The sequence below is a fragment of the Zootoca vivipara genome, chromosome 1, assembly GCF_965207765.1.
Source record: "Zootoca vivipara chromosome 1, rZooViv2.hap1.1, whole genome shotgun sequence".
NCBI classification, from domain to species: Eukaryota; Metazoa; Chordata; class Lepidosauria; order Squamata; family Lacertidae; genus Zootoca; species Zootoca vivipara.
Window position 1 is genome coordinate 10401383 of NC_142582.1, and position 25270 is coordinate 10426652.

The 25270-nt window shown below is 41.8% G+C and overlaps 2 protein-coding genes across 10 annotated transcripts in view; both read left to right on the forward strand.

Moving 5' to 3' along the window:
* Positions 1-1207, forward strand: part of ALS2 (alsin Rho guanine nucleotide exchange factor ALS2) — a 44506-nt gene extending 43299 nt beyond the window's left edge. For all 4 annotated transcript variants that reach the window (XM_035137331.3, XM_035137352.3, XM_060281808.2 and 1 more), the window contains exon 34: positions 156-1207. In XM_035137331.3, the coding sequence (XP_034993222.2) occupies positions 156-194 (39 nt within the window). In that variant the 3' untranslated portion in view covers positions 195-1207. The remainder of the gene's footprint in view (positions 1-155) is intronic.
* A 1721-nt stretch (positions 1208-2928) lies between these two features.
* Positions 2929-25270, forward strand: part of MPP4 (MAGUK p55 scaffold protein 4) — a 33659-nt gene continuing 11317 nt past the window's right edge. For 2 of the 6 annotated variants that reach the window (XM_088672747.1, XM_088672791.1), the window contains exons 1-12: positions 2929-3072; positions 8075-8291; positions 10012-10123; positions 11339-11460; positions 12406-12483; positions 12725-12805; positions 13323-13454; positions 14970-15051; positions 15289-15374; positions 16963-17034; positions 18388-18584; positions 19716-19780. In XM_088672747.1, the coding sequence (XP_088528873.1) occupies positions 10039-10123; positions 11339-11460; positions 12406-12483; positions 12725-12805; positions 13323-13454; positions 14970-15051; positions 15289-15374; positions 16963-17034; positions 18388-18584; positions 19716-19780 (1000 nt within the window). In that variant the 5' untranslated portion in view covers positions 2929-3072; positions 8075-8291; positions 10012-10038. Of the gene's footprint in view, positions 3073-7976; positions 8292-10011; positions 10124-11338; positions 11461-12405; positions 12484-12724; positions 12806-13322; positions 13455-14969; positions 15052-15288; positions 15375-16962; positions 17035-18387; positions 18585-19715; positions 19781-20358; positions 20377-21782; positions 21822-23336; positions 23418-24797; positions 24813-25270 lie in introns of those variants that run through there. The other 4 variants (XM_088672829.1, XM_088672646.1, XM_088672710.1 and 1 more) reach the window with 4 other exon arrangements.

Below are 25270 nucleotides of genomic sequence, written 5' to 3' on the forward strand. Positions count from 1 at the left end.
AATATTATATTTCATGTAAACACCTTAAACGTTTTGATGATTAAAATGTATATAAATCCTGTTAAATAAAAATAATAAACTAGCTTAATCTGGATCCAACCCACATAAAAGAACGCTAATTGTCATTTTTTTTTTATAAAAAAACTTATTTGCAGGCATGTTATTACCAGATTCAACACGAGAAGCTCACCTAAAGAATTCACCTAAATATAGAATCACCAATGAACACAGCTTTAGTCTTCTTCACAGAAATGCACTTACAATGGACTGAGAATCTTTATGCGGCGGATGCAGTTCTGAGGCCTTTAAAAAAGAGAAAAAGCAAAGCCCAATATCAATGGGGAAAAAGAAAATCTATAAGAAGCAAAAATATGTTTTTCAAGGCAGCTCTTGGAGAGAAAATATTTGTCCTTCAAAGTGGCAAAGTGTTTTTTCCCATCTCTTCACAAAAGCAATGTGTAGTGTGACATCTACATGGAATTCATATAAAAGCATAGTCTGGAAGTATGCTGCTTCTTATTCTGAAGAGACTCTCTGTGCTTCTGGAGGATTGAAGTGCACTATGGAACCACTCAGTGTCTTTCTAAGTTAAACTGCCTGGATCTGTGTATCCACTAAGATCTGTCTACAGAACTCATGGCTTTCATACTACTACTGATCCATGGCAATCCAAGACTTAAGGTGTACTGAATATACAATTCATGTGACTGGAGCAGTTTCATTATGTGAACCACAGATTACAGAAGGCTAGCAATGTGGTCTGCCAGAATAAGTATATGCTTGGTCATACCTGAGATGCTGGCTTAGCATGCAGGGACCTTGAGTACCTGTCTTCTGCTTTTCCTGCTCGGTGGAAGGAAACACTTTTTTTTTGCTCAGATGTTATTTTTTTGTTGAAGTATTGTTTAAAGAAGAAAGCCACAGAACTTTCATGCCATTGTTCTTGTGACTTTTCCTTTGGTGTATGTGGATAATGTTAGCTGACATCTTGGATAAAACAGGTGCTGTTCTTCACTATGTCTGTCACAGATGTGGGAGATATGAAAAATATTCTAGTTGAATTAACGAGTTAATACAGACAATGCAGATAACTTCTGGAAATGAATCATGGCTTTTGTGTAGCTCCTTTATTAAAAAAAATATGGTGGGATCAGTGGCTGTAAATGGAGCAATTTTCATAATAAAGTAATAAAGAATAATTCTGTGATTTCTTTTGTGGCAATTAATACAAATTCCATTTGGGTGCTATTCCCTGATCACTCCAAGGTGGGTTTTTTTGTTAAACATTTGTGAGTTACAGCTCTGTGGAAGGTACCAGACACCCTTAAAAGTTATCGTTTCCCATCAACTTCCCCAATTACCTCCATTTTATACCACCCACAATTTAATAAAAATGGTACTGTAAGTTGATTCTCCAATTGGCAGCTAGTTGGCATTGAGATTTATGGACTGGATTTCTAACAACCAGGTTAAATCTCTGGCTCAAATGAGAGAGGAGTTGGGTTCTGATTGTGCATTTCCAAGACTTTTTAAACAGCTGGAAAACTCACCCAGAAGGCTTGAGACAGAGAAACAATCTTGAATAATTAATTTGAGAAAAACTCAAAATTATACCAAGAAATATCTCATGAGAGAGACTTAAGCATAATTTTGACATTTTGTTTTCATTCTTCTCAAATTGTTTTTTCAAGATTATTTCTCTGTCTCAAACCTTCTGAGCGAGATCTTAACCAGCTACTTAAAAAGTCTTGGAAATGCACAAAATTGGAAACATTGATTGAAGCTTCTATTTTAAATGATACATGGCCCCTACATCAGACATGCCATACACAGAGGCATTTTACAATTTGGAAATGGGCATTTAGCACTGTCCTAAGTATAAAAGGAGGGAGGGAATTAAAAGGGTAAGGAATCTCCTTGTAGCCAAAATGTTTTTTTTAAAAGTATTTTATATTATGTATGCGTTTATAATTGTAAGTTGCTTTGAGAGAAAAAAACACAACATACAGTAGATCATATTTGCATTCCACACATTCCACACATGGGACAAATGAGCAGCAATTGGTCGTTTCCACTACTACTGTATTTCTGTTTTCATCAAAATTCTCTGACATTCCTGGTGTTGAATATGGGATTGTTTTACCCTCAGTATGAACACCGATCCCCAGCCATGCCATCAGGATAGGCTTTTGGGGCAGAAGCCCAGATTCCCACTTAACCCCCACTTAACCAGGAGCTTAGCATATTTTGAAGCAATGCAGCTTACAATCTAGTACAGCTGTTGCATCTTAAAATGTCCAAACCCTAAAATATTTCTACCCTGCTTTTCATAACTCCTTTGTGGAATGCTATGCTTTAATTGTCTTTAGATCAGTAATTGCTAGAAGCCCCTTGCGTGTCTTTGAGTTGGATTATTCCTAGGCCATTTCATTATGAGGTCATGATTAGCTAAAGAGAATCCCATAATTACGGGCATAGATTCGTTTCAGTATCTTGAGCTGCATTTGAAAGCTCTGTAGCAGCTTTAATGTTGCTGCTGGTTAATAATGAAACAGATTGCCTTACTTCCTTTGGACTCTGAACTTGAATATCTTCCATTCGCCTATATGGGTGTATTGCCAAAGGACAGCTACCTAAATATAAATATCTTTATTCATTGCCTCATGCTTCTAATTTGAAAAAAAACAACCCACAGGCAATCAGATCTATCCATATGCTAGAATGGGTTTCCAAATGAAGAAAGTACAATATAATTAGACAAAAAAAAATATGTTTCAAGCCAAGTTTTAAGTGAGATAACAGTTAAGAAGCTTTGTTCTCTCCTTGATAAAAAGAGTCGTGCTGGTTACGTTTCTGCAGATTAAAAAGGAAAGGATGTCCCTAGATTAGCTAGAGCAGTGAGGTGACTTAAGTTACTAATAACCAGTCAATGTTTTCCTTCTAGGCAATTCTAGGAGATTGGACTGTTGTAAATTCTGATGGGAACTTCTGGTCCCTTTCAGAATCAGCAAGGCATCCTGTAGAAGAATTTCTCCGCAGTAGCTGTGAAATTGAACTGCAGTTTAATACCTAGTAAGTGGTGTTTTTTTTTCTTGTGAGACTTGATGATAAACGAATAAGGTCCATAGTTCAACCAAAAATGGGGGTCTAGAATCCTTTGAAATTGTAAAAATAAAGGACGATCATAGAAATGTAATTTTCAAAGGAGTTGAACTCTTTTAGGTAGAAAAGGGAAGTTAATCCTTTTCCATTTGTACCTGGTTGACTGCCAGTAAACATACAGTCATTTCCCTTTCATTGGGAGTTACTATGTCCTTCAAATGTCTTCGGATAATTATTAAGAGTTCCATAGATAATCAATTTGATTTTGTATACTATTGAAATCCAGGTGTTTCTGATTATGGGACAAGCCTAGATGAAACAAATTAGCACAGGTGGAATCATGTCTCCGGCATTTGTCTCTTTTAGTGGCAATCATTCAGCTTAATATACCTGAATATTAATTTATACAAATATTTGTTAAGGTTCATGCAGATTGTGAAGTGTGCAATATGTTTCCACTTCTATGTCATTTGTGAAATGTTCACATGTCTCTCCTCCCATTTATAATGATGGGAAGCAGATTCACAAATTATCTACATTTAATAAGACTTAGTTTCCTTTGCAAAATAGAATTTTCTTTTCTGTTTTGGGGTTAGAGGCTTACTTTGTCCTTCTTCATTGTTTCATGATACCATCAAGTGTTCTTTTTAGAAATGTGCGCATAAGGAAAACTATTTGGATGTAGCTTGATGTGCTGACAGCTTCAGGTACTGTATTGTGTTGTTGACACCTGAGCATGTTTATTCCTATCTACCCGGCATTTTTGTTTCATTTCTATTTGGGCATATATGTACAAATAGCAGCTAGCTTCAGGCTCCCTTCTACATAGCTATGATTTGTTGAAATAAGCCAGGGTCATGGTTTGATGATGTCCTTTTCAAATATAACAATAAACTACTGTATACTTATTTAAAAATAGAAAGCAGATACTTTTAATCTCCTCTCGCCATGGAAAGGACAGGAGAGGGTGCAAACCTGTGGCCTGCTTAACTGAACTAGACTGTTTTTTTAAAATATATAATTAGGCTACCCGCACTTTTAAGATTCAGTTTTGTACAGTCAAAATCTCAAGTATGTGGTAGGCCTGATAAACAGCAACTGAAGAACTTGGAAATGTTTTTAGGACTGTCATGGCAACCTTTCTTCTTTCTGTGTCTGAAAGTATATTTGTTTTGGCAACAGTACTTTCCCCCTGAAGTTGTATTAGTTCCCACCCTGTGTTTCTCCATAGGAAAGTGAACTCAACAAGATACAAGACTATGCTGCCTGTTAGCAACCACATAAATCACACCCTCCAATATTTCGCTGATGACACTAGGGATGTCAGATTGTTATTGTTATTATTTTATTTACTATTTATCCCCCACCCATCTGACTGGGTTGCCCTAGCCGCTCTGGGGGCTTTCAACATACAGTGGTACCTCGGGTTAAGAACTTAATTCATTCTGGAGGTCTGTTCTTAACCTGAAACTCTTCTTAACCTGAGGTACCACTTTAGCTAATGGGGGCTCTCGCTCCTGCCGCCGCTGCCGCCATGCGATTTCTGTTCTCATCCTGAAGTAAAGTTCTTACCCCGAGGTACTATTTCTGGGTTAGCGGAGTCTGTAACCTGAAGCATCTGTAACCAGAAGCGTCTGTAACCCGAGGTACCACTGTATATAAAACATAATAAAACGTCAAGCATTGGTTTTTAAAAAAAAAAACAACCTTCCCCGTACAAGGCTGCCTTCAGATGTCTTCTAAAGGCTAGTTACTTTTCTCCTTGGCTCAGTGGTCGCATAACTCCATACCCTCCAACATTTTTCTGATGAAAATAGGGATGTCCTAAGGCAGGGGTGCCCAAACTTTTTCCAAAGAGGGCCAGATTTGATGAAGTGAACCGACTGAGGGGAGGACCGGATTAGACCCCCGAAACGGACTTTGGACATGCCTGTCCTAAGGAAAAGCAGGACATTCTGGGATCGAATCAGAAACCGGGATGGCTTCTTTAAATCTGCCACTGTCCCTGGAAAATAGGGACATGAATGAATGATCTGTGGAAGGGTTTGGAAGGCAGACTTTTCATCTTTCTGGAATCCCCCAAATAGGATGCCGGGTGACCTTGAGCATGTGAGGCAGATCAAGATGCCCATGCTGGCAGAGTGCCTTCTTCCCCAGGCTGTGTTGTGTCAGTTGGATTACTCAGACACACAACTGTGACGCGGGGTGGAGCTGAGGGTCTAAGCTCTGCTGCAGCATCTTCCCTGGGAGGAGGTGAGCAGTCAGATTAGAAAGGTGAGAAAAGCAGAGAGAGAGGCATTAAGCTGGGTGGCGACAGTGCACATGCATGAACCACAGGCTCTCTTACGCAGAAGGGCGCACATGCCTTCCCCTTTTCCGTGATACAGGAGTGTGAGAGGATAAGCTTGGATGAGTTTTATGCATGTTTGTTTTAGGGCTCAGTTCTGGAACTGCTATGCCTAGTCCTCTGAAGTTCTGCACGCCAAGGGAATTTGAGTATTGAGTCCTAAATCTGCATTCCTCTCTATGTAATTAATATGTTTCATTGTTTAATTGATTGCTGATTTCTCCCCAAGCCATAAAGAACTCTTACCAAAGGCTAGGAGAGCCAGTGTGGTGTAGTGGTTAAGAGCGGTGGACTCGTAATCTGGCAAACCAGGTTCACTTCCCCACTCCTCCACATGCAGCTGCTGGGTGACCTTGGGCTAGTCACACTTCCCTGAAGTCTCTCAGCCCCACTCACCTCACAGAGTGTTTGTTGTGGGGAAGGAAGGGAAAGGAGAATGTTAGCTGCTTTGAGACTCCTTCGGGTAGTGATAAAGCGGGGTATCCAATCCAAACTCTTCTTCTAGGAAAATTCATTATATTGGATGAGCAGTATTAAAAATGTGTAAGCAGATTATATTATATACAGATTGCTATTCATTGAACAGTATTTTACCTTTGAAAACAAAACAACAAAATCCCCTCTGTTTGGCGTGTCAAAAACTGAATGATCTAAACCTAGTTATTTTCTGCATGGTTCCATTTCTACCTGTCATAGGAGCCAACTCCTAGGGGCTGAGGTCCCTCCGTCCCCCAATAAAATACTTGAAGGGACTGCCCCCCCATGTTTATGGGCATTACCATTCAAATTACGTGTGTGTGCTGGGTCTTGTGATCTACCCCCCCTCCGCCCCAACTTGTATTCAAGTTGTCACCTCTGTTACCTGTATAGTTATGGAAAGTATAGTATCTGTTTGTTTCTATCCCTGCTTCTAGATGGTGCCTAATCAAATGATAACCTAGCACAGACCAATTAGTTTTGTCAGGCAGGATAGAAATTCAAAAATTAGATAATCTAAAAATTAGACAACCCAAGGTTGAGAAAGGCTTGCTTTATTTTATTTATTTATTTATTTATTTATTTATTTATTTATTTATTTAAAACAACAAGGGCTTTCCTCCTATTCCGAATGATTTATTCATTGCCATTTTTATCCAGCTTTCTTGACTCTGGCTGTCCCATATGGTTTGGTATTTTTAGGAAATGGATGGTTCTGATATGATTTATATAACTCCTTTGTTTGAATGCTGGCGATAAATAGGCAGATTACTTCTGCTTAGCAGATAGAGTTGTCAAAGGAGCGTTTGTGAATTTACCCCATATCGACATATCAGCAACTGCAACTGAAGCTACTGTATGAAGAAATTAGGAAATAGATGGAGACCTAAATGAATATTGTGGTGCAGGTTTGTGGGAAGAAAACCTGGAAGGAAACATTAATCAGAAGCAGACAGAGCTGTGTTTGTGTACAAAAGTGCAAATAATATATAACTGTTAAAGGCAATGGCGTAGACACCATGTATTCAATGCATGTGATGCCCTCCCCAATAATTCTGGGAACTGCGGTTTGTTAAGGGTCCTAGGAATTTCATACTCTCCAAGTGTCCCTATTTTCCAGCGACATCCCTGATTTAGAGAAGCCGTCGCGGTTTCTGATTTGATCCCGGAATGTCCCGCTTTTCCCTATTTTCATTGGAGAAATGTTGGAGGGTATGGAGTTATTGGACTCCCGAGCAGTCTGAAGGCAATCTTGTATAGGGAAGATGGTTTAAAAAAAAAAGTGTAATGTTTTGTTATGTTTTCATATCTCTTGGAAACTGCCCAGAGTAGTTGGTGCAACCCACTCAGATGAGTAAGGTATAAATAGTAAAATTATCATTATGGAATGGGACGTCCCTGTTTTCATTGGAGAAATTTTGGAGGGTATAGCTCTGGTGTGTCTGCAGCCTTTACTTTTAAAGGAATCTTGCAGTTTTGGTTAGGAACCTACTAAAACTCACACTCTCGCCATCTTAGAGAGAAATTTCACAACCAATACTTGGGGTGTGGGGTTATTATCGTTGCTGTAGTTATTATTATTAGCAGTCCTTTTTTTCCTGGGCGTGTGTGTGTGCATGCCCCTAAACATTTTGTGAATCTTTGTACTTTTGTCCATTTACTGTATTTAATTTTCCCGATTTGAACTATAAAATGGTGATAAAATGATAAAAATGGTGAGTCAAAATAAGAGTACCCCTAAACATTTTTTTAGAAAAAAAAGCACTGGTTGTTGCTGCTGTTGCTGCTGCTGCTTTTAAAAGATACAAAGCAACAGTTCCATTCCATCACTTCTGCCTCACCCCAGGAACGCAAGAAACAGCCACAAAGTACAAAATCCCACGCCGCTTGTTGTCTCCCCCACCTCTTCTCCAGCCTCCTTCCTCTGGCACATGTTTGCATTATCAAGCCATTCCTCTTTCCCCTCCCTCTCTTCCCTCTCACATGCCCTCCCCTTTTTATCCTTATCTGCTATCGGCAGCGATTTGCCATCTTATGGTATTAACTTTTCAGACACAGGGATACATGCCTGCTGCACACAGCTTTCCACGCCCTCCCAACTGGGCCTGCCACTTGCATCTTCCTCCCATCTCTCTCTCTTCTCCTTAGCTATCTTTTAATGACAGTGGAGTATGCAGAACAGCAGAAGAAAGGAAGCAAGTTCTAAATATAGTTCTTAAGAAGGGCAGTAAAAGTGACAGTAATTCCTTTGCCTCCGATAAGAAGATTGAGGTAATACAGCTGCAGAACAAAGCCACGGAAAATGGCTGCTGTCTTGTGTGGATAAACCCGAAGATAAGAAATTATACAACATATTCTGTTCCAGGTTGGTATAACGTTATATTGCTTGCACCCCCTTTTTTTAAGGGGAGCTTGGAGAGTGATTGTCGTGGCACAACTGGCTTGTATATACATTTCTACTGCTGCTTTATACAGTGATGGTGTTTTCTAAGTGAGATGAAAGAATTCTACCTCAAGCAATTCAGCTGGTCAATGACTGCTTTTAACTAGGAGCTGAGCAATTCCTTGCAAGCTCGGATAGTGAGAAGTTTCACAAAAGGACCAGGAGTCTTGCTGAACTTGCCTCCAAAGAACCTGGATAATTTTTATTATTTTTTGAAGACTTTATATGGTACTTTCAGAACCACAAGCTGTCCAAAATCATCTGTTCTGGGAAAGGATGAGAGGACTCCAAAAATAAGCAGGCTGCTTATTTTATCTGTTTGTTTACCCCTTCCAGAAACCACTTCTGACACCAGTGACCCTCTAGCAGCATTTTCACAGCAAATTAGGGACTGATTTCTCTATATTAGAGAAATATATTCTCTCCTTTTACCCGTTCCTTAAAATAGATTGAGTTTGCATGCATAGCTCTCTTGGCACTTGCCTTTTTGAAATAGTGAGCAATGTAGCCCCCTCTTTTCTGTAGTTGCTATTTTCACATTACATATTCTGTTCTGAAACCCAAGTCCTTTTTATAGGTTTTTGATTTAACGTTATCCATGCATTCTCTAACATGGTCATGGCGAACTTTCCTTTAGTTGCTGTTGCTTTTGCGTGTTCAGACCCAGAGACCACCCCGCTAAATAAATTCACACTTGACTCAAATTTTGGTTTGGTTTTTGGCATAATTTAGGCCACAACTTTATTGATTACAGAAAGTGAGTGGTTGCATAGGCTCTGGTTTGACTAGCTCCCTGCACCCTTGCAGGCAGTGCTGACCCAAGGCACCAGCATAGGTCAGCCAAGGGTGAACACCTGGATAGGCGGAAAGCCGGGAACAGGCTATGTCCACCATCCAGGTGTCCCCCCTGGATTCAGATATCCCCCTGGACTCAGGCACGGGCACAACCCCTTCGCAAGAGTGGGGGGGTAGCCACGGCTCTTTTCGGGGTGCTGATCATGCTGCCCCTACTTGCAGGAGCAGGCTTGGTAGGTACCCTTCCCCTCTCTCTCTTTCTCTCATTCTCTCACCCCTTCCTTCCTCCCTCTCTCTCTCACCCCTTCCTTCCTTCCTTCCTTCCTTCCTTCCTTCCTTCCTTCCTTCCTTCCTTCCTTCCTTCCTTCCTTCCTTCCTTCCTTCCTTCCTTCCCTCTCCCTCCCTCCCTCCCTCCCTCCCTCCCTTTCCCTTTCCCTTTCCCTTTCCCTCTCCTTCCTTCCTTCCTTCCTTCCTTCTCTCCCTCCCTCCCTCCCTCAGTCAATGATCAATGGTCTCGTTATACAGTAGAATGTGTTAAATTGCTGTTTTAGGGGGTGTTTTTCATCGTCTGGAATGGATCAATCCACTTTCCATTACTTGCAGTGGGAAAGTTCGCTTCAGGTTAAGAACGCTTCAGGTTAAGAACAGACTTCCGGAACCAATTAAGTCCTTAACCTGAGGTACCACTGTCTTCCAGACATAGGGTTCCAAAATTTTACACATCTAACAGTTAAACTTCAAAGAAGGTATTCTGCATCCACCTCAATTCCCTGCGGTCTTGATTCTAATGTGTTTTTAACGACTCGTATTTAACTATATAAACTATTTCTTTTGCTTTGTTTTCCAGTTCGGCTTCTGGTTTTATGCAGCTCAGATGATCCACTCGGAGAAACGTGCAGAAACTCCAAGGATGAGGGAGAAGATGGAGAAAGCTGCAGTGTTGCGTAGCCATGAAAATGGTGCGACCCATTGATTTATTCTCTTTTTTAAAAAAAAATAGATGAATGTAATAGTAGATACGTATTCCTCTTCTTTTCACTTACATCTGTGCAACTGTATACCACCATACCAGAGTTGTCCAGTTGTACAAACTAGAAAGCCTGTTGCCTGTTTGAAAATATATGCCTATTTTAATTGAAATGTTTACATCTGTTTCAAAAGGCCTAATGGCTAGACTTGAGACTGAGCTCAAAACCCAAAGGAGAGTTCCTAGGCAGTCTCCCAATCAGCCACTGGTCTGATCAGATCGGCTTAGCGTCAACAAGATAAATTCATCATATGCCTTTGGACCTTTGTATGAGACTGATATCCCAATGGGAATAATGCAGTTTCTTTTACATTGGTATTTCAGCCAATGTACTTTAGGTATTTATATTGCTGCTCCATTGCATTTTAATCTGATGTAGTAATTTTATGGCTGATGCTTATTTTAGAGGATTGTTTTATTCTATGAAGCTGTCCTGCGGGGTATAAAATATGTAAATATTTAAAGAGAAATTATGTTGATGATAACAGCTGAGAAATGAGAAGAGAATAAATTCTGCTTTGTTTAGATTTAGGCATAGAGATACAAAGTCCCTAACTACCTAGGTGTTTCATCATCTTATCCTTTTTTTCTTCTTCTAAAGTTAACAACTAATAAAGATGCCTTCAGAAATTAAAGGCAATGTGACAAATCCACTACTAAAATGTTTATAAAATTGAAATGCTAACTTATTAACAAATCATGAAAACCTGGGTCTAGGGTGCCCCTGCCAAGTCCAAGGAACACCCTTTTATATTACACAGTCTCAGGTTTCAAAACAGACAGCATTAGCAAAGCGGTCCAATAATGACATTCTTCTCCCCATGTTGGTCACTGGGTCTGCCCCACTGGTGAACAGCCACAGAACAAGAATCCTTTGGCTCTTGGCTTTAGGCAAAGCTCTAAGCTTTTTATTATCTAGGAAGACAAGAAATACACAACCAATTTTCAGCTCAGTTTGGAGAAACCACTTGAAGCATCCACTGTGTTGAGCTATTTCAATTGCTTTTGTTTGATTTGATCATTGCAAACAGCCAAAAGTTTGTCGATTTTGATAATAAACCTGCTTTGCAATGGGGGTTCGATTGCAGCTGTAACTTGGGTGTGGAAATGATGCCATCAGCAATAACGCATGTTGTCTGTGGGCTAGGTTTATCGCATGTTCTGTCTCTGGTCCTGCATGAACTGAGTCTGTTCTATAAGAGGGATGTCAATGGAGTCGGTGTCTTGTATGACCTGCTGAGATCTCCGTGGCTTCAGGCTCTCTTGAAGGTAAGATCTCTTCCAGTGTGAACAAAGTCATTCGGCAGCTGTTAGTATTTAGAAATGGACTATACCTTCAGAACTACCCATTTCTTTCCAATGTGGGGGTTGAGGTGATTAAATCAATGGAAGGAGAGATAATGCAGCAATAAATAATCATTGCAGATCCTTTCTGTAGATGCAAGTATAAATTACCGTACTTTTCTGTTCATAAGACTAGGGTTTTTTTACTTAAAAATTATGTAAAAAACACTGGGTTGCCTTATCACGGGGCAGTCTCCCCCTATTTTATTAAATTGGAGTTCCTAAAAATAGGGGGCATCTTATACACAAGAAGATATGGCATTTTCCCCCCTGACATAAAATACAGAAGGATCCTTAAGCCTTCTCAAAATGATCGAACCAGCTCAGGCAATCAACCTTCCAGCTTCCTGCCTGCAAACATTTCCCAAACCTGGATGTTTCCCATTTAAACGTGAGAGTGTTAAGATAATAATAATAATAATAATAATAATAATAATAATAATAATAATAATAATATAATAATAATAATAATAATAATTTTATTTATTTAGTTAGTTAGTTATTACGTACACCCCACCCATCTGGCTGGGTTTCCCCAGCCACTCTGGACTGCTTCCAACAGGAGATTAAAAATACAAGATAGAGTGCCCTCTGATATTCACGTCCCACCTTTTTAACCCACATCCTATTTGATAGTTTCAGGAGATTTCATAATGATATCGGCAATGTAAGCCGTATATGAGTATACAGGTAAGTGTTGGAGACAGAGCTCTAAAAGAGGACACAAGCCTCTGGGAAAATCTATGGACAATTTGGCTACAATTTGGTGACAGAGGAAAATCAGGGGCACGTGAGCAATGTTACAAGATTTGTTACATATTACTATGTTGTGGCAGTGGTATCTTTCACCTTGAGCACTTCTACTCCTAGGTTTATGAATGTCTTCATCTGTATATCAAAAGAAGACCAGTTCCACTCACACCACAGGCACGACCGCTGACCCATGAGGTGAGATTGCGAGATTAGATTCAGACTCAAGTCACTGGAAAGGAAACTAACCCAACAGCTCAGTGGGCCTGGGCTTTATGCTCAAAGTTAATGAGCTCCAGAGAAGTAGCATGACAACGTGTGATTTGATTTTCTCCGTATTGGTGATCAAATATGATCAATCTATGATTCAGCTGCTAACAAAAAGATGGTGCTCTATAGATTTTCAAGATGAAATTAGTCTTCTTTGTGTCACCTTAAGGTGGTGGAGTTGTTGCGTGGAGTCCAACAGTCTCCAGAGGTTAAAGAGCTACGGCGACTTCTCCGAGGACCACACTTCAAGGCGAGTACTGGCCATGAAATTACTCAGCATTAAAGGAGAAAGTTTAGGAGTAGAACATGGTTGGGTTGTTAATATACAACACACTCAGCGAATATGGAAACTACTTAACCTTGTCACCAAAGGAGATTTTTAATTTAACGCTTATCTGTCATGCCCTGCACTTTTTTTGTGATGGTACTGACTTCCATGGAATACCATCACTCTTCTCCAACGACCCAAAAAAGACCATATCTGATATTTGGCAAGCAGATTGCATGCTAAAACTGGGAGGCCTCACTTCAGATCCCTGCACAAATAGTCCATTGATTCATTATCTGTTAGTTCTCCTTTTGTAAAAGAATGATAACTGGAAGGAATGTTGTATGAAGACAAGATTCATATACCAGGTGAGGATCACCTCCGGCACATCAGCTTTTGGGCAGAATGGAAAGAAACAGATGACAGTATCTGGATGCAAAGATGATGCTAAACATTGCTTGCCCATTTCTTCTTCTTCTTCTTCTCCTCCTCCTCCCAGGCCTTACTATCTGCTCATGATACGGTGGCCCAGAAGGACTATGAACCAATCCTCCCACCTCTGCCAGATAACATCCCTGAAAATGAGGAGGCGATGAGAATAGTCTGCCTGGTGAAAAACAAGCAGCCCCTTGTAAGCTGGCATTTGATTCTAAACCTGTGCTGTTAGCTTAAGCAACTTTTTTTCCAGATTTAAAGGACGGCTTCACAAATGAACACGAGCTTTAAAAATATGAGAAAGGAGTAGGATATGCCCATGAGGTAGTTTTCATGAAGAACAGATTTCACTGTGTAAGAATCCTCCTTCCCCAATATAGTGCTTAAGAGAGCTTAGGCAGCGCTGCAGTGATCAGTGTACAGTGGTACCTCAGGTTACAAACACTTCGGGTTACAGACTCTGCTAACCCGGAAGTAGTACCTCGGGATGAGAACAGAAATTGTGTGGCGGTGGCGCAGTGGCAGCGGGAGGCCCAATTAGATAAAGTGGTACCTCAGGTTAAGAACGGTTTCAGGATAAGAACAGACCTCTGGAACTAATTAAGTTCATAACCAGAGGTACCACTGTAATGTGAATTACAGTGGTACCTCCGGTGGCACACGGGATCTGTTCCGGAGCTCCGGTCGAATCCTGAGGAATTCAAAACTGGAGGTGCCTGTTCTGTGCATGCATGCACGGTAGAGCCCTTCTGTGCAGGGCCGTCTCAAGCATGTCTGGCGCCGTGGTGCGGAGATCACTCCGGCGCCCCCGCCCCGTTTCTTGCCGCGGCTGGTGGGCTTCCGCGCAGCTCTGCCACGTGGCGCCCTCCTGCCGGCCCAACGCCCTGGCGCCCCGCGCCACCCAGCCTACCCCTAGAGCCGGCCCTGCTTCTGCGCATGTGTGGGCAGCGAAACCCGGAAAAATACTTCTGGGTTTGCCGAGTTCACATCCTGAAGGATACACAACCAGAGGGGTGCATATCCAGAGGTACCACTTTATTTGCTTTGCTTTCAAATACAGAGAGGTGTGTATTTTCCCCTACTGTTAGAAAGTTGTTACATCTGCTGAGCTTTGAGGGCAGCCTTGTCGTGAAGCACTAGCCTGGTAGTCATAGGTGGGCAGGGAATTCCACGTGGAAGCCAAACAGGCTGCCTGAGGAGAGAATCCAGCTGCTCCTCACCCAGCTTAGAAATGCGAAGGGCTCTCCACGCAGGAGAGACAGAGCCCCCGGGGGGGGGGGGGCTAGAAACTTGTGTAGGCTTATTAAAAGGCTGTTTCGGGGATGAAGTAAGCTAGAGAAGAAACATGATATGGTTAGAAATGTTACATAAGGTTATACGTAAGAGGTGGAGACACTGAGGAAATCAAACTGTGTCTATTGCATATTTTTCCGTTACAAAAAAGACAGTGCAGTGAAGCGTATTATTTTGCTTATGTAATGTAAGGTAATTAAAATTGTTTCATGATACATAGGTAAAAAGAATACCAGCTGGTAGGAACATCTGATATTGATGGAAGGAGTGCATGGAATGAGGACTCCAGCCTTAATGTTTCTAACAAACCCTCACCATTTGCAAGAATATTTAAATACTTGCTGAATTCTTTGTTTCTATTTCATTCACTTGTTTAGCGATATTCTCTCTCTCTCTCTCTCTCTCTCTCCCACCCTAGGGTGCCACTATTAAACGTCATGAGCTAACAGGAGATATTACCGTGGCAAGAGTAATCCATGGTGGATTGGCAGATAGAAGTGGTAAGATGAATTCTAAAATACACAGCCAGGAAGGATTGGTAGTTTGGGGGTGATTTTTGTGTGTGCATGTGTTAGGTTCTGTAAATTGACTCCTCGGCCAATATTGCCTCGTATATGATCATTGAATCCCCTTGTCTAGAATTCTGTCAAAGGATGCAAGCATCCCTCAGAAGGGCGGAATATTTTTGTCCCTCCTATTTTCTGGCAGAACTCTCAATGCCCTCTTTTCTGTCATAGGGCTGTTATATGCTGGAGACAAACTGGTCGAGGTGAACAGAGTTCCAGTGGAAGGCTTGGAGCCAGAGCAAGTAATCCACATTCTGGTATGATATGGTCAGCACTTTACATTTTTAATACCCCCCCCCCCAATGAGAACATCAAAAAGTCTTAAGTTGGTCCATCCATCCCTGCATCTTTGGCACTCCCCTGTAGACCCATTCCTTCCTGTTTTTTTGTGAACTTTGCAAAAACAGTGCATGGAAGATTTGCATGGAAACGGTTTGCAATTTTTATTTTATTTATTTATTGTATTTTAATATTTTGTTGGAAGCTGCCCCAGAGTGGCTGGGGAAACCCAGCCAGGTGAACAGGGTATAAATAATAAAATTATATTATTATTATTATTATTATTATTATTATTATTATTATTATTATTACACCATCTTCCCATAAAAACATGCAGATTTCATTGACGTTTTCTCTAAAATATGCATTTGAATGCATTTCTTTAAACATAACATACTTTTGCTGTTAATATTTTGTGGAATGGAACTGCATCGAAAAATCTAGAAAGGTGCATCATCCGGCCAATACTTGCCTTCTGATCTGCAAGCAGGTCCGGGAACATCAGATCAGATCAGTCCACGGGGAAAAGCAAACACCAGACCTGGTCTTGTGACACCTTAAAGGTTCATGCATGTTATGCTGAATTTCAGGATATACCGTATTACATACACACGAACACACACATATGATATGGGGGGGGATTGTCCACAGGAAGACATCAAGGAAAGGAAATGCAGAAAAGTCCAGTTAATGATTGCGGTATTAGCTGTGGTCATTCACAAAAAAAATCCAGCTGTGTTGGTACCAATCAGCACATGCAGTGTAATTAAAAATCCACTGACACAATTCAGACACAACTGATTTTTACCCTGCTATGTGTGTTAAATTAGATTGCCGGTGCCAGGGTGTCTGTTGTTATCAACGCAGTTGTTTGCAAGGACAGCGCTCAACCCGAATACCTGGACATCTGGTTGATTTGCAATGGTGCTATTGCATTAAATTGCAATGATTAAAATGTAATAATTAAACTGAACACCAAAAATCCACAAGCCCAGTTTTCTTTGCAAACAAAATGTTTATTGGCCCCCATTGGCAAGCCCACACAAGTTAATTCAGATGAACCTATTAAAAACTGAACTGTTCCCCACCACCCCCATGCACAATAAATAGCATTCTTCATGGGTTCTTTGGTGACGTGTTACTAAAATCTCCAGAAATGTCACCTAGCAAACAAATTGCATAAATGTCAGAGGCCTCGGGGGTACTTTAAACATTTTATTTGGATCCTGCCTATCTGCTCAAAATGGTTTGCAGTTTAAAATACTGGCTTGCAATTCAGTGGGCATGCTACAAAACGGAAAGCAGGGCAGCATAAGCAAATTCAGGTATCATGCCCAGTGCATGGCTCTTTTCTGAGAGAGGAGGAGTCAGGTGGCAGCTGCCTCAGTTCTCCTTTGCATGCACCCAGGGGGAACGTCTGCTGCTCAAAGCCTCTGATTATTAGCCCCGATAAGCAACAATTATCACTGTGAACTTTATTAATCCTGCCTTCACAGAAGTGTCTTTTTAAAAATCTAGAACTGTTGGTTTGGGTGCTGAAATACTATGCATTTGGCATTCTTGCAGGCACTGTCACAGGGAACTATTATGTTCAAGCTGATTCCAGTTTCTGATCGGCCAGTCAGCAATCAAACGACGGTAAGATGTGTTTATTTCTTCAGGTCTCTGTGGCTGCAGAGAGTTAATCAAAGTAAGTGTGGTTAATCCAGTTTATCCCAAAAGGAGAACTGGTACTGTCAATTCAACTCCCATTCCTGAAAAGCCCACAAACAAGACCTGGGGGCAATCATGCTATCCTGTTCCCAGCAGCTAGTATTCAAAAGGAAGATGTCATAATTTGCTCCATCTAAGGGCCGTCAAATCTGTGCTGCTTATAGAGACATGTTACAGTGCAACTGTTAGTAATCCGGAAGTATACAATATCTTGAAGGCTCACTGGCTTCTATATGAACCTGACAGTTTATGATATTCAGGAACAAAGCTCTGGTGTCCTGCCAGTTTCTGAGTTGCATTTGGTAGGCATGAGAAAAAAGGCCTTTTCTGTGGCTGTCGCATACTGCAGAATTCGGTCCCTGGAGAGGCTTGCCCATTGCCGATTTTTAGGTCTTTCAGACAGGTCTTTGACCTGTAAGATTGTTTATTTCATGCTCTCCCCACTGTCAAAGGCGGATTTAGGGTCGCACAGCCAGTTTCGCCGCACTGGGTACCAAATTTTGACCTCGCACAGGGCGCTGCTGAAATTTGAAAGACCAGATTCCACCCCGATCCTGTTTACATTGTTCCTGTTTTATCATTGTCTGGCTTGGATAGGAAGATAGGAAAGCTGCCTCGTATTGAGTCAGAGCATTGGCTCATCTAGCTCTGTGCTGTCTGCACTGACTGGCAGCAGCCCTCCAAGGTTTCCGACAAGTAATAATAATTATAATAGTAATAATTTGTTATTTATACCCCACCCATGGTGGCTCCCGACAGAATATTAAAAACATGATAAAATATCAAACATTAAAAACTTCCCTAAAACAGGGCTGCCTTCAGATGCCTTCTAAAAGTCAGATAGTTGTTTATTTCCTTGACATCTGATGGGAGGGCGTTCCATGGGGCGGGCGCCACTACCAAGAAGGCCCTCTGTCTGGCTCCCTGTAACCTCACTTCTCACAGTGAGGGAACTGCCAGAAGGCCCTCAGAGCTGAACCTCAGTGTCCAGGCAGAACGATGACGGTGGAGACACTCCTTCAGGTATACTGGGATGAGGCCGTTTAGGGCCTTAAAGGTCAGCACCAACACTCTGAATTGTGCTCAGAAACGTACTGGGAGCCAATGTAGATGTTCCCAGCTCTTCCTGGAGATGCCAGTGGTTAAACCTGGGACCTTCAGATGCTCTTCCACTGAGCTTATGGTCCTTCCCTTACACATAGCAGCCTTGAACATAGTTCACAGACAAACAGATGGGATGTAAATATTTACAATAAGCCTTCTCTTTGGTTGTATCAGCTCTATGTGCGAGCGATGGCAGATTACTGGCCCCTTCAGGACCCCGCCATTCCATGTGCTGACGCAGGACTGCCGTTTAAAAAGGGAGACATTCTTCAGATTGTGGACCAGAACGATGCCCTGTGGTGGCAGGCAAGGAAAGTTTCTGACCTCAGTGCCTGTGCTGGACTCATCCCCTCAAACCACCTTCTGAAGAGGTAAGAAAAACTAATGCCAGCTGAAAAGAAGGTGGCTGTGTGGCTGAGTGGGGATTCAAACCAGAGTCTACCTAGCCCTAATATGACACAATAACTCAGAACCTCCCAAATGGTGTGTCACAACACAATAGTGTGTCGGCTGCAGGGTGTAGGTGTGTCATGCAAACACTCCCCGTGCTGGAAAGGGGTGAGTTTAACCTCCGGTTTGCTGGTAAAACTGAATTCCTGTGTCGCGAAATGATGCATGTCTAAAAAGTGCATCACCAACATGAAAAGTTTGGAAAGCTCTACCCTAACCACCACAACATAGTGCGTCTCTCACCTCTTGCAACCTGTGTGATTATGCAGCAGCTGTGGATGACGGGCACAAATCTCAGAAGATAAGATTTCCTCCTGTGAACAGGTGGGAAGAGTGATGCCTCTTGTAAGAAGTGCCTGCTGGCTGTATACAGAGGCCAAGTGTCACTGCCTTCTTCACCAAGAGTTTTGAATCTGCTAAGCCAGGCCAATCAACAAACTAGTTCAGCCTTGTCTGATTCCTATAGATACTTTATTGGGAAACAGGGGTGCCAGCTTGAATAAAATACTGGGGTGAGGGCTAGGTAAGCCTCACCCTGGATAATTGACCACATGACATGACACACACGCCCATTTGAATGGGAATTCCCCTTAACTTGTAGGGGGAGGCCCCCTCAAATATTTTACAGGGGGGGTGGTGGCAAAGGGACCACAGCCCCAAGGAGTTGGCTCCTATTTTGGGAAAGGACCTCAAGGGAGAGGGATTTGCTGTATAAATCATAATGGTGCAGAGTGAAGAGGTCTGAGCAGAAATTTCTTCTCTCCTGTATCCTAGGCTGATAGGGCAAGGGTAGCAAGTTGCTATTTTGTGTTGGATCATAGCATACAGAATAGTATAAACAAGAAATGCGGTTGTTTTCCAGCATATGAGGATGTGTAGGCAAAAGGCGGGTAGGTTCTTCATTTGGTTTCCTTTCCTGTTGCTTTGGGCTTCTTTGAAACATAGGGTGGAAGGTGCTAGTTTTCCATATCCTTATCATTCTGGAGCACAGGGAATAAGAATTCCCTGTCTTAGGTGGGATCTATGGAAACTGCATTTATTCTCTTTTTAAGGAAGCAGCGAGAGTTCTGGTGGTCTCAGCCCTTGCAACCCCACACCTGCCTCAAATCAACCATACGTGAGTAGAAAAATCCTCTGGTTATGAATAGTGGGTGGGGAAGCTTCTCTGATACTTACTTCATTTGCTGTATGGCCTCCACCATTGACTAGAGCACAAATTAGACCACCATACATTGAGGGGCAGTGACAAAACCCATAGGGTGCATCTAGCTCAGTACAGTACAGTACCTTGGTTGACGAATGCCTTGCGCCTCGAATGTTTTGGTCCCGAGCATCAAAAACCTGGAAGTGAGTCTTCCAGTTTGCGAAGGTTCTTTGGAACCCGAACGTCTGACGAGGCTTCAGGAAGCTCCTGCAGCCAGTCGGAAGCCGCGCCTTGGTTTCCATACATTTTGGAAGTCGAACTGCCAGCAGCTTTCTGGAGTTTCAGACAGGGGGAAATCCCAGCCGTGGAGGATTGAACCAGCGAACTTCTGCTTGTAAAGCAGTTGCTGAGTTATGGTTCTTCCTAGTATAGTTTCATCTGTTGGAAGCCGTGTGTGTGTGTGTGTGTGTGTAGAGCAAAAGTTGTGGCAGTCTCCTTAACTCTACTGTTTACTTTCTTTTTAATTTCCTCCATGGATTTTCTGTGAGTAGTAAGTACTGTGGAAGAAGGTAAGCACAGGCGTCTGAATGTCATATATTTCCTTTTACATATTCCAGGCAGTGGTTGTTGTTGTTTAGTCGTTTAGTCGTGTCCGACTCTTCGTGACCCCATGGACCATAGCACACCAGGCACTCCTGTCTTGCACTGCCTCCCGCAGTTTGGTCAAACTCATGTTCGTAGCTTCGAGAACACTGTCCAACCATCTCGTCCTCTGTCGTCCCCTTCTCCTAGTGCCCTCAATCTTTCCCAACATCAGGGTCTTTTCCAAGGATTCTTCTCTTCTCATGAGGTGGCCAAAGTATTGGAGCCTCAGCTTCAGGATCTGTCCTTCCAGGGAGCACTCAGGGCTGATTTCCTTAAGAATGGATAGGTTTGATCTTCTTGCAGTCCATGGGACTCTCAAGAGTCTCCACCAGCACCATAATTCAAAAGCATCAATTCTTCGGCGATCAGCCTTCTTTATGGTCCAGCTCTCACTTCCATACATCACTACTGGGAAAACCATAGCTTTAACTATACGGACCTTTGTCGGCAAGGTAATGTCTCTGCTTTTTAAGATGCTGTCCAGGCAGTGGTGCAGTCAGGTAATTTTCATCTCTAGACTGAATGGTCTTATGGAGGAGAGATCGTTAGATGGTAATGTACACAGACCCTCCAAGTGTCCCTATTTTCCAGGGACAGCCCCGGATTTACAGAAGTTGTCCTGGTTTCTGATTTGATACCAGAACATCCCACTTTACCTTAGGACGTCCCTATTTTCATCAGAGAAATGTTGAGTTATGCGACCCTGGAGCCAAGGAGATGCATGCCTAAAAAGTGCATACAACCGTTAGAAGACTTCTGAAGGCAGCCCTGTTTTTAAATGTTTAATGTTTTATTATTTATATATGTGTGTTGGAAGCTGCCCAGAGTGACTGGGCCAACCCAGTCAGATGGGCGGGGTACAAATAATAATATTATTATGGAATTGGATGTCCCTATTTTCATCAGAGAAAGGTTGGAGGGTATGGTGAACATTTACTTTGAAATGTGTCAAGCCAGCCTTGTTTCATTTTGTGGCCCTCCTTCTGCATAGGACCCAGTGCTCTTCCCTCACATTTAAAGCCAAATTAAATCTGCACTTTTGGAAATTCCAATTTAAGATTGGAAGGGTGAGCAACTGAGGAAACTGAAATGGACTGGTTTTTCCATCCCTAGTGAAATGTAGCCTCACTTTAAAAGAAAAGAAGACATACCTGTTAATGTTCCCCACCCCTGCATTACACCATGGTACAATATTGAAATGCCAGAGAAAATTTATAGTAATTGGATCGCTGGTTGGATTAGTGATTGTTTCTATCATTGCCTGAGGTTAAAAGCAAACAAACCTATGGCCTGTTTTTGTTTCTGCTTCCTTTTTTTTAACAACAAACAGAAGAAGACATGCAGATTGATGAGAAGTGCGTAGAAACAGGTAATTGACTTTGGGTTTGGGTGGTTGGGTGGTGGTTGTTGTGCAAAAGGGACCACAAACCTGGGTATAAGTGAAATGCTCTGTTAAATTATCTCTGATGGAATATGCATAAGAAAGTGTGTGTGTGGTTTTTTTTAATGTGTTATCATTCTGATTTTATCAACTGATGCTCATAATAAAGATAACCAGCAGGAAAAGTATATGTTTTGTAAGGAACACTTGATTACACTGTTTAAGCCTCTCTTGTGACTGTTTCACAAGTTAAGTCTCACAAGCTAAAAAGCTTTCCTCCTTACCAAGCCGTTTTTTGAGCTTATGAATATTATTTGTACAGCAAGGAAAATGGGCCCTGTTTAATTCAAATGGGCTGAAGGATTAGCATTTCCTGTTCCTCTGCAGATCTAAGTAGGCACATGAGTAGTCATAGTTACTATTTTTGTTATATAGGAGGCACATACCTTGCAGATGCTCCACCTAAAGGATGCCTTAAGTTCTCCTGCCTTGCTTAAAACGTATGGAGAGTGGCAATTCTAAGAGTACAGTACCTGGATAAGCAGAATGTGGGTTGGTGTGACTTGCATTACTAAATATGAAAAAATGCAAAAATGAAATTGTCCTTTGACTGGGGAGCCCCTGCGAAACTGCATCTTCTGACCTGCTTTGCTCATGAATGGAGAATGGATCAATATGGGTTGGATGCAGAGTTTCAACAAGCAGATGTTTTGGCCTACAACTCCCATGATCCCTAGCTAAGAGGACCAGTAGTCAGGGATGATGGTAATTGTAGTCCAAAACATCTGGAGGGACGAAGTTTGGGGATGCCTTCTCTAGAAGAAAATTTCAACCGATTCCTTGTGCACCTTGAAAGTTTCTCTACAGGGTTGGAAGAGTAAGGGAGACAGCATGAATGGCTGCAGTGCAAAGGAGGATTTGATGAAAATCAATCCTGCCTTTCTCATGAACTCCTGTCCCTTCTGTTTGTGAAAGGGAACTCTGGGAACAATCCTTTGAGCTAAGGATGAGTTCAAACAGACTCTCTGAAATTGGCCAAACTTGCATGAGCATGGACAATGGGGACTGTAGCTCTGATCTAATATGCCAAGTCTGTTATTCCTAATTCAGTGGGAAATGTTTCTAGTTCAGATTGTTCAATGAGTGTGAATTCGGAGCATTCCTCTCAATATCAAAGCCACCACCAATTTTACAAAGCCATTTCATATTCATTCTCTCTCTAGATATAAAGCCTTGGAGGGCTTTGTATGTTGCGATGAATGGCGTTGCCCAACACGGAATCAAAATATTCCCCTCAGTGCCGCTGCTGCAATCCAATTTGGTGCCCATCCCCACAGCACAGTTGCTTTTAACTAAAAACAAGATCCAATTATGGCCCTGCCGTGTAATGTGCACTTTGGCCCCTAAGCGCAGATCAGAGGAAGAAATGAGAAACTAAGTGTGTCTTGTTGCTGTGGGGTTGGGAAGACCTTTCTCTGATGGGGTGGGTTTTAATTATCTTAGATGAGGATAGTACTGAAATGAAATGTATTTGCTATTTTTGCTCCCTGGATGACTTAAAAGACGAGGAGACTTTTGAGTCTGGTGAGTATACGTCTTTTGGCAAATTTGGTTGCTGACTCTACTTTAAGCATGTGATGGAGGTGATCAGTTTCATTTTAAAAGTGTACTGTGGGATGCATTTGGAAGGTTTTCTGAGCCAGATCTGGAGATTTTCATCACCAAAATGAAAACACATTTGAGACCTCTCCGTGTTTGTTCAGTTTTGAATGACTCCCATACATACGGTGAAAATTGCTGAACCACGCACGTGTTAGAGAGGACAGCTGGAAGATAATGAGATTACATTATATAAGTGTGATTGAAGAGCTAATCTACTTCATGGCCTCCTTATTACTCCTGAGGATGGAGGAGGATCCCTTTTGACACTTGGATACTAGGATGAATTTGCACATTATATACAAAAGTAGGGCAGGTTTATGTGAAGCTTATCTGTCTGTAAACTGAGCAGATCAGGCTTAAAGCAACTGAGAACACCCAACAGTGAAATCATGCTTCCTTACCAAGCAAATCTTGAGAGCGGTGGTCCTGTTTTGTTTTTTTACATGGTTCAGATTGTTAGAACAAATAAGAAGGTATGCTTGAAGTCCTGATCCAGGACTGCATCTGCAGTGACTTCAATACACTATAATCCACAAAGCTGGGAGACTGATTTTCATAAGTTTTAAGGCAGCTTGTGGAGAGAACTCTGTACACACAATACCTTTAAAGCCCATTCTTTCCCTCAATTCTGGGCACTGTAGTTTGTTAAGGCTTGCTGGGAATTGCAATTTTCTGAGGGGTAAACTACAGTACCCAGAATTCTTTGAGGGGAAAAACATGTTTCAAATAGGCTTTAAAGCTTTGGCATGTCCATAGCCTAAGAGGTGAAGGATGCTTCATCCTGATTTATTTGTGGGGAGGTTAGATGATGTTACATCAAGCATCTTTCTCTCCATTCTCCATCACTTTCCTTACTGCAAAAAGTAAGGAAGCAAGTTTATTGTGCAAGACCTCTCAGTCAACTGCAATTGCACAACCTGAACTGGTATGGGATTGAACCCCACCTCAAAATAGCGCCCAAAGTTTAGAAGTCATGGGGATTTTTCAAAATGGTAAGATGTGATTTGAAACAGAGGACATCTGTTAAGAAGCATTGATAAGTGGCAAATGGAGGGCTGGGGCTTGAAGTGTTCACACCGACAGGGATCTGAAGCAGGCAGTCCCTGGAGAAAGATGGTAGATGTGTATGGTTGCTAGATATTTTGAATGTACTAGTAAGAAACGCTTGCTTTCGTACAAAGTATCTCTAGTCATATTGAATTATCTACATGTTCCGCTATATTGCTTTGGGTGTGAATTTCACAGACCTAATTTTTAATATGCCTTCCTGTTTTTATTTTTTTTTTTATGCAACAATGCCAGAGGAGCTTAAAGAAGGTAACTTTGAATTTCCCCCCTTTTCCTCCAGATTCCAAAAAGTAGGTTGTTGGTCATTTCTTTATGGCTAGAGATGTCAGAGATTTATATATTGAATTGCCTCCTTCTAGTCATGACAGGTATATATGCAGAGAAATTATGGGATGGACCTGAGCAGGGACATGGATGCACACTTAGCAAATGTATGTTTACCAAATGATTACACATTTGTATGAACCAGGCATAGGCAAACTCGGCCCTCCAGATGTTTTGAGACTACAATTCCATCATCCCTGACCACTGGTCCTGTTAGCTAGGGATGATGGGAGTTGTAGTCCCAAAACATCTGGAGGGCTGAGTTTGCCTATGCCTGGTATGAACTAAGCACTAGCCAACCCTTACGCAAGTTAAGGTTCTACAGAGCCTCTTTGGAAATATGAGGAAAGTTTTTGTGTGTGCGTGCGCATGCTTTGACTATT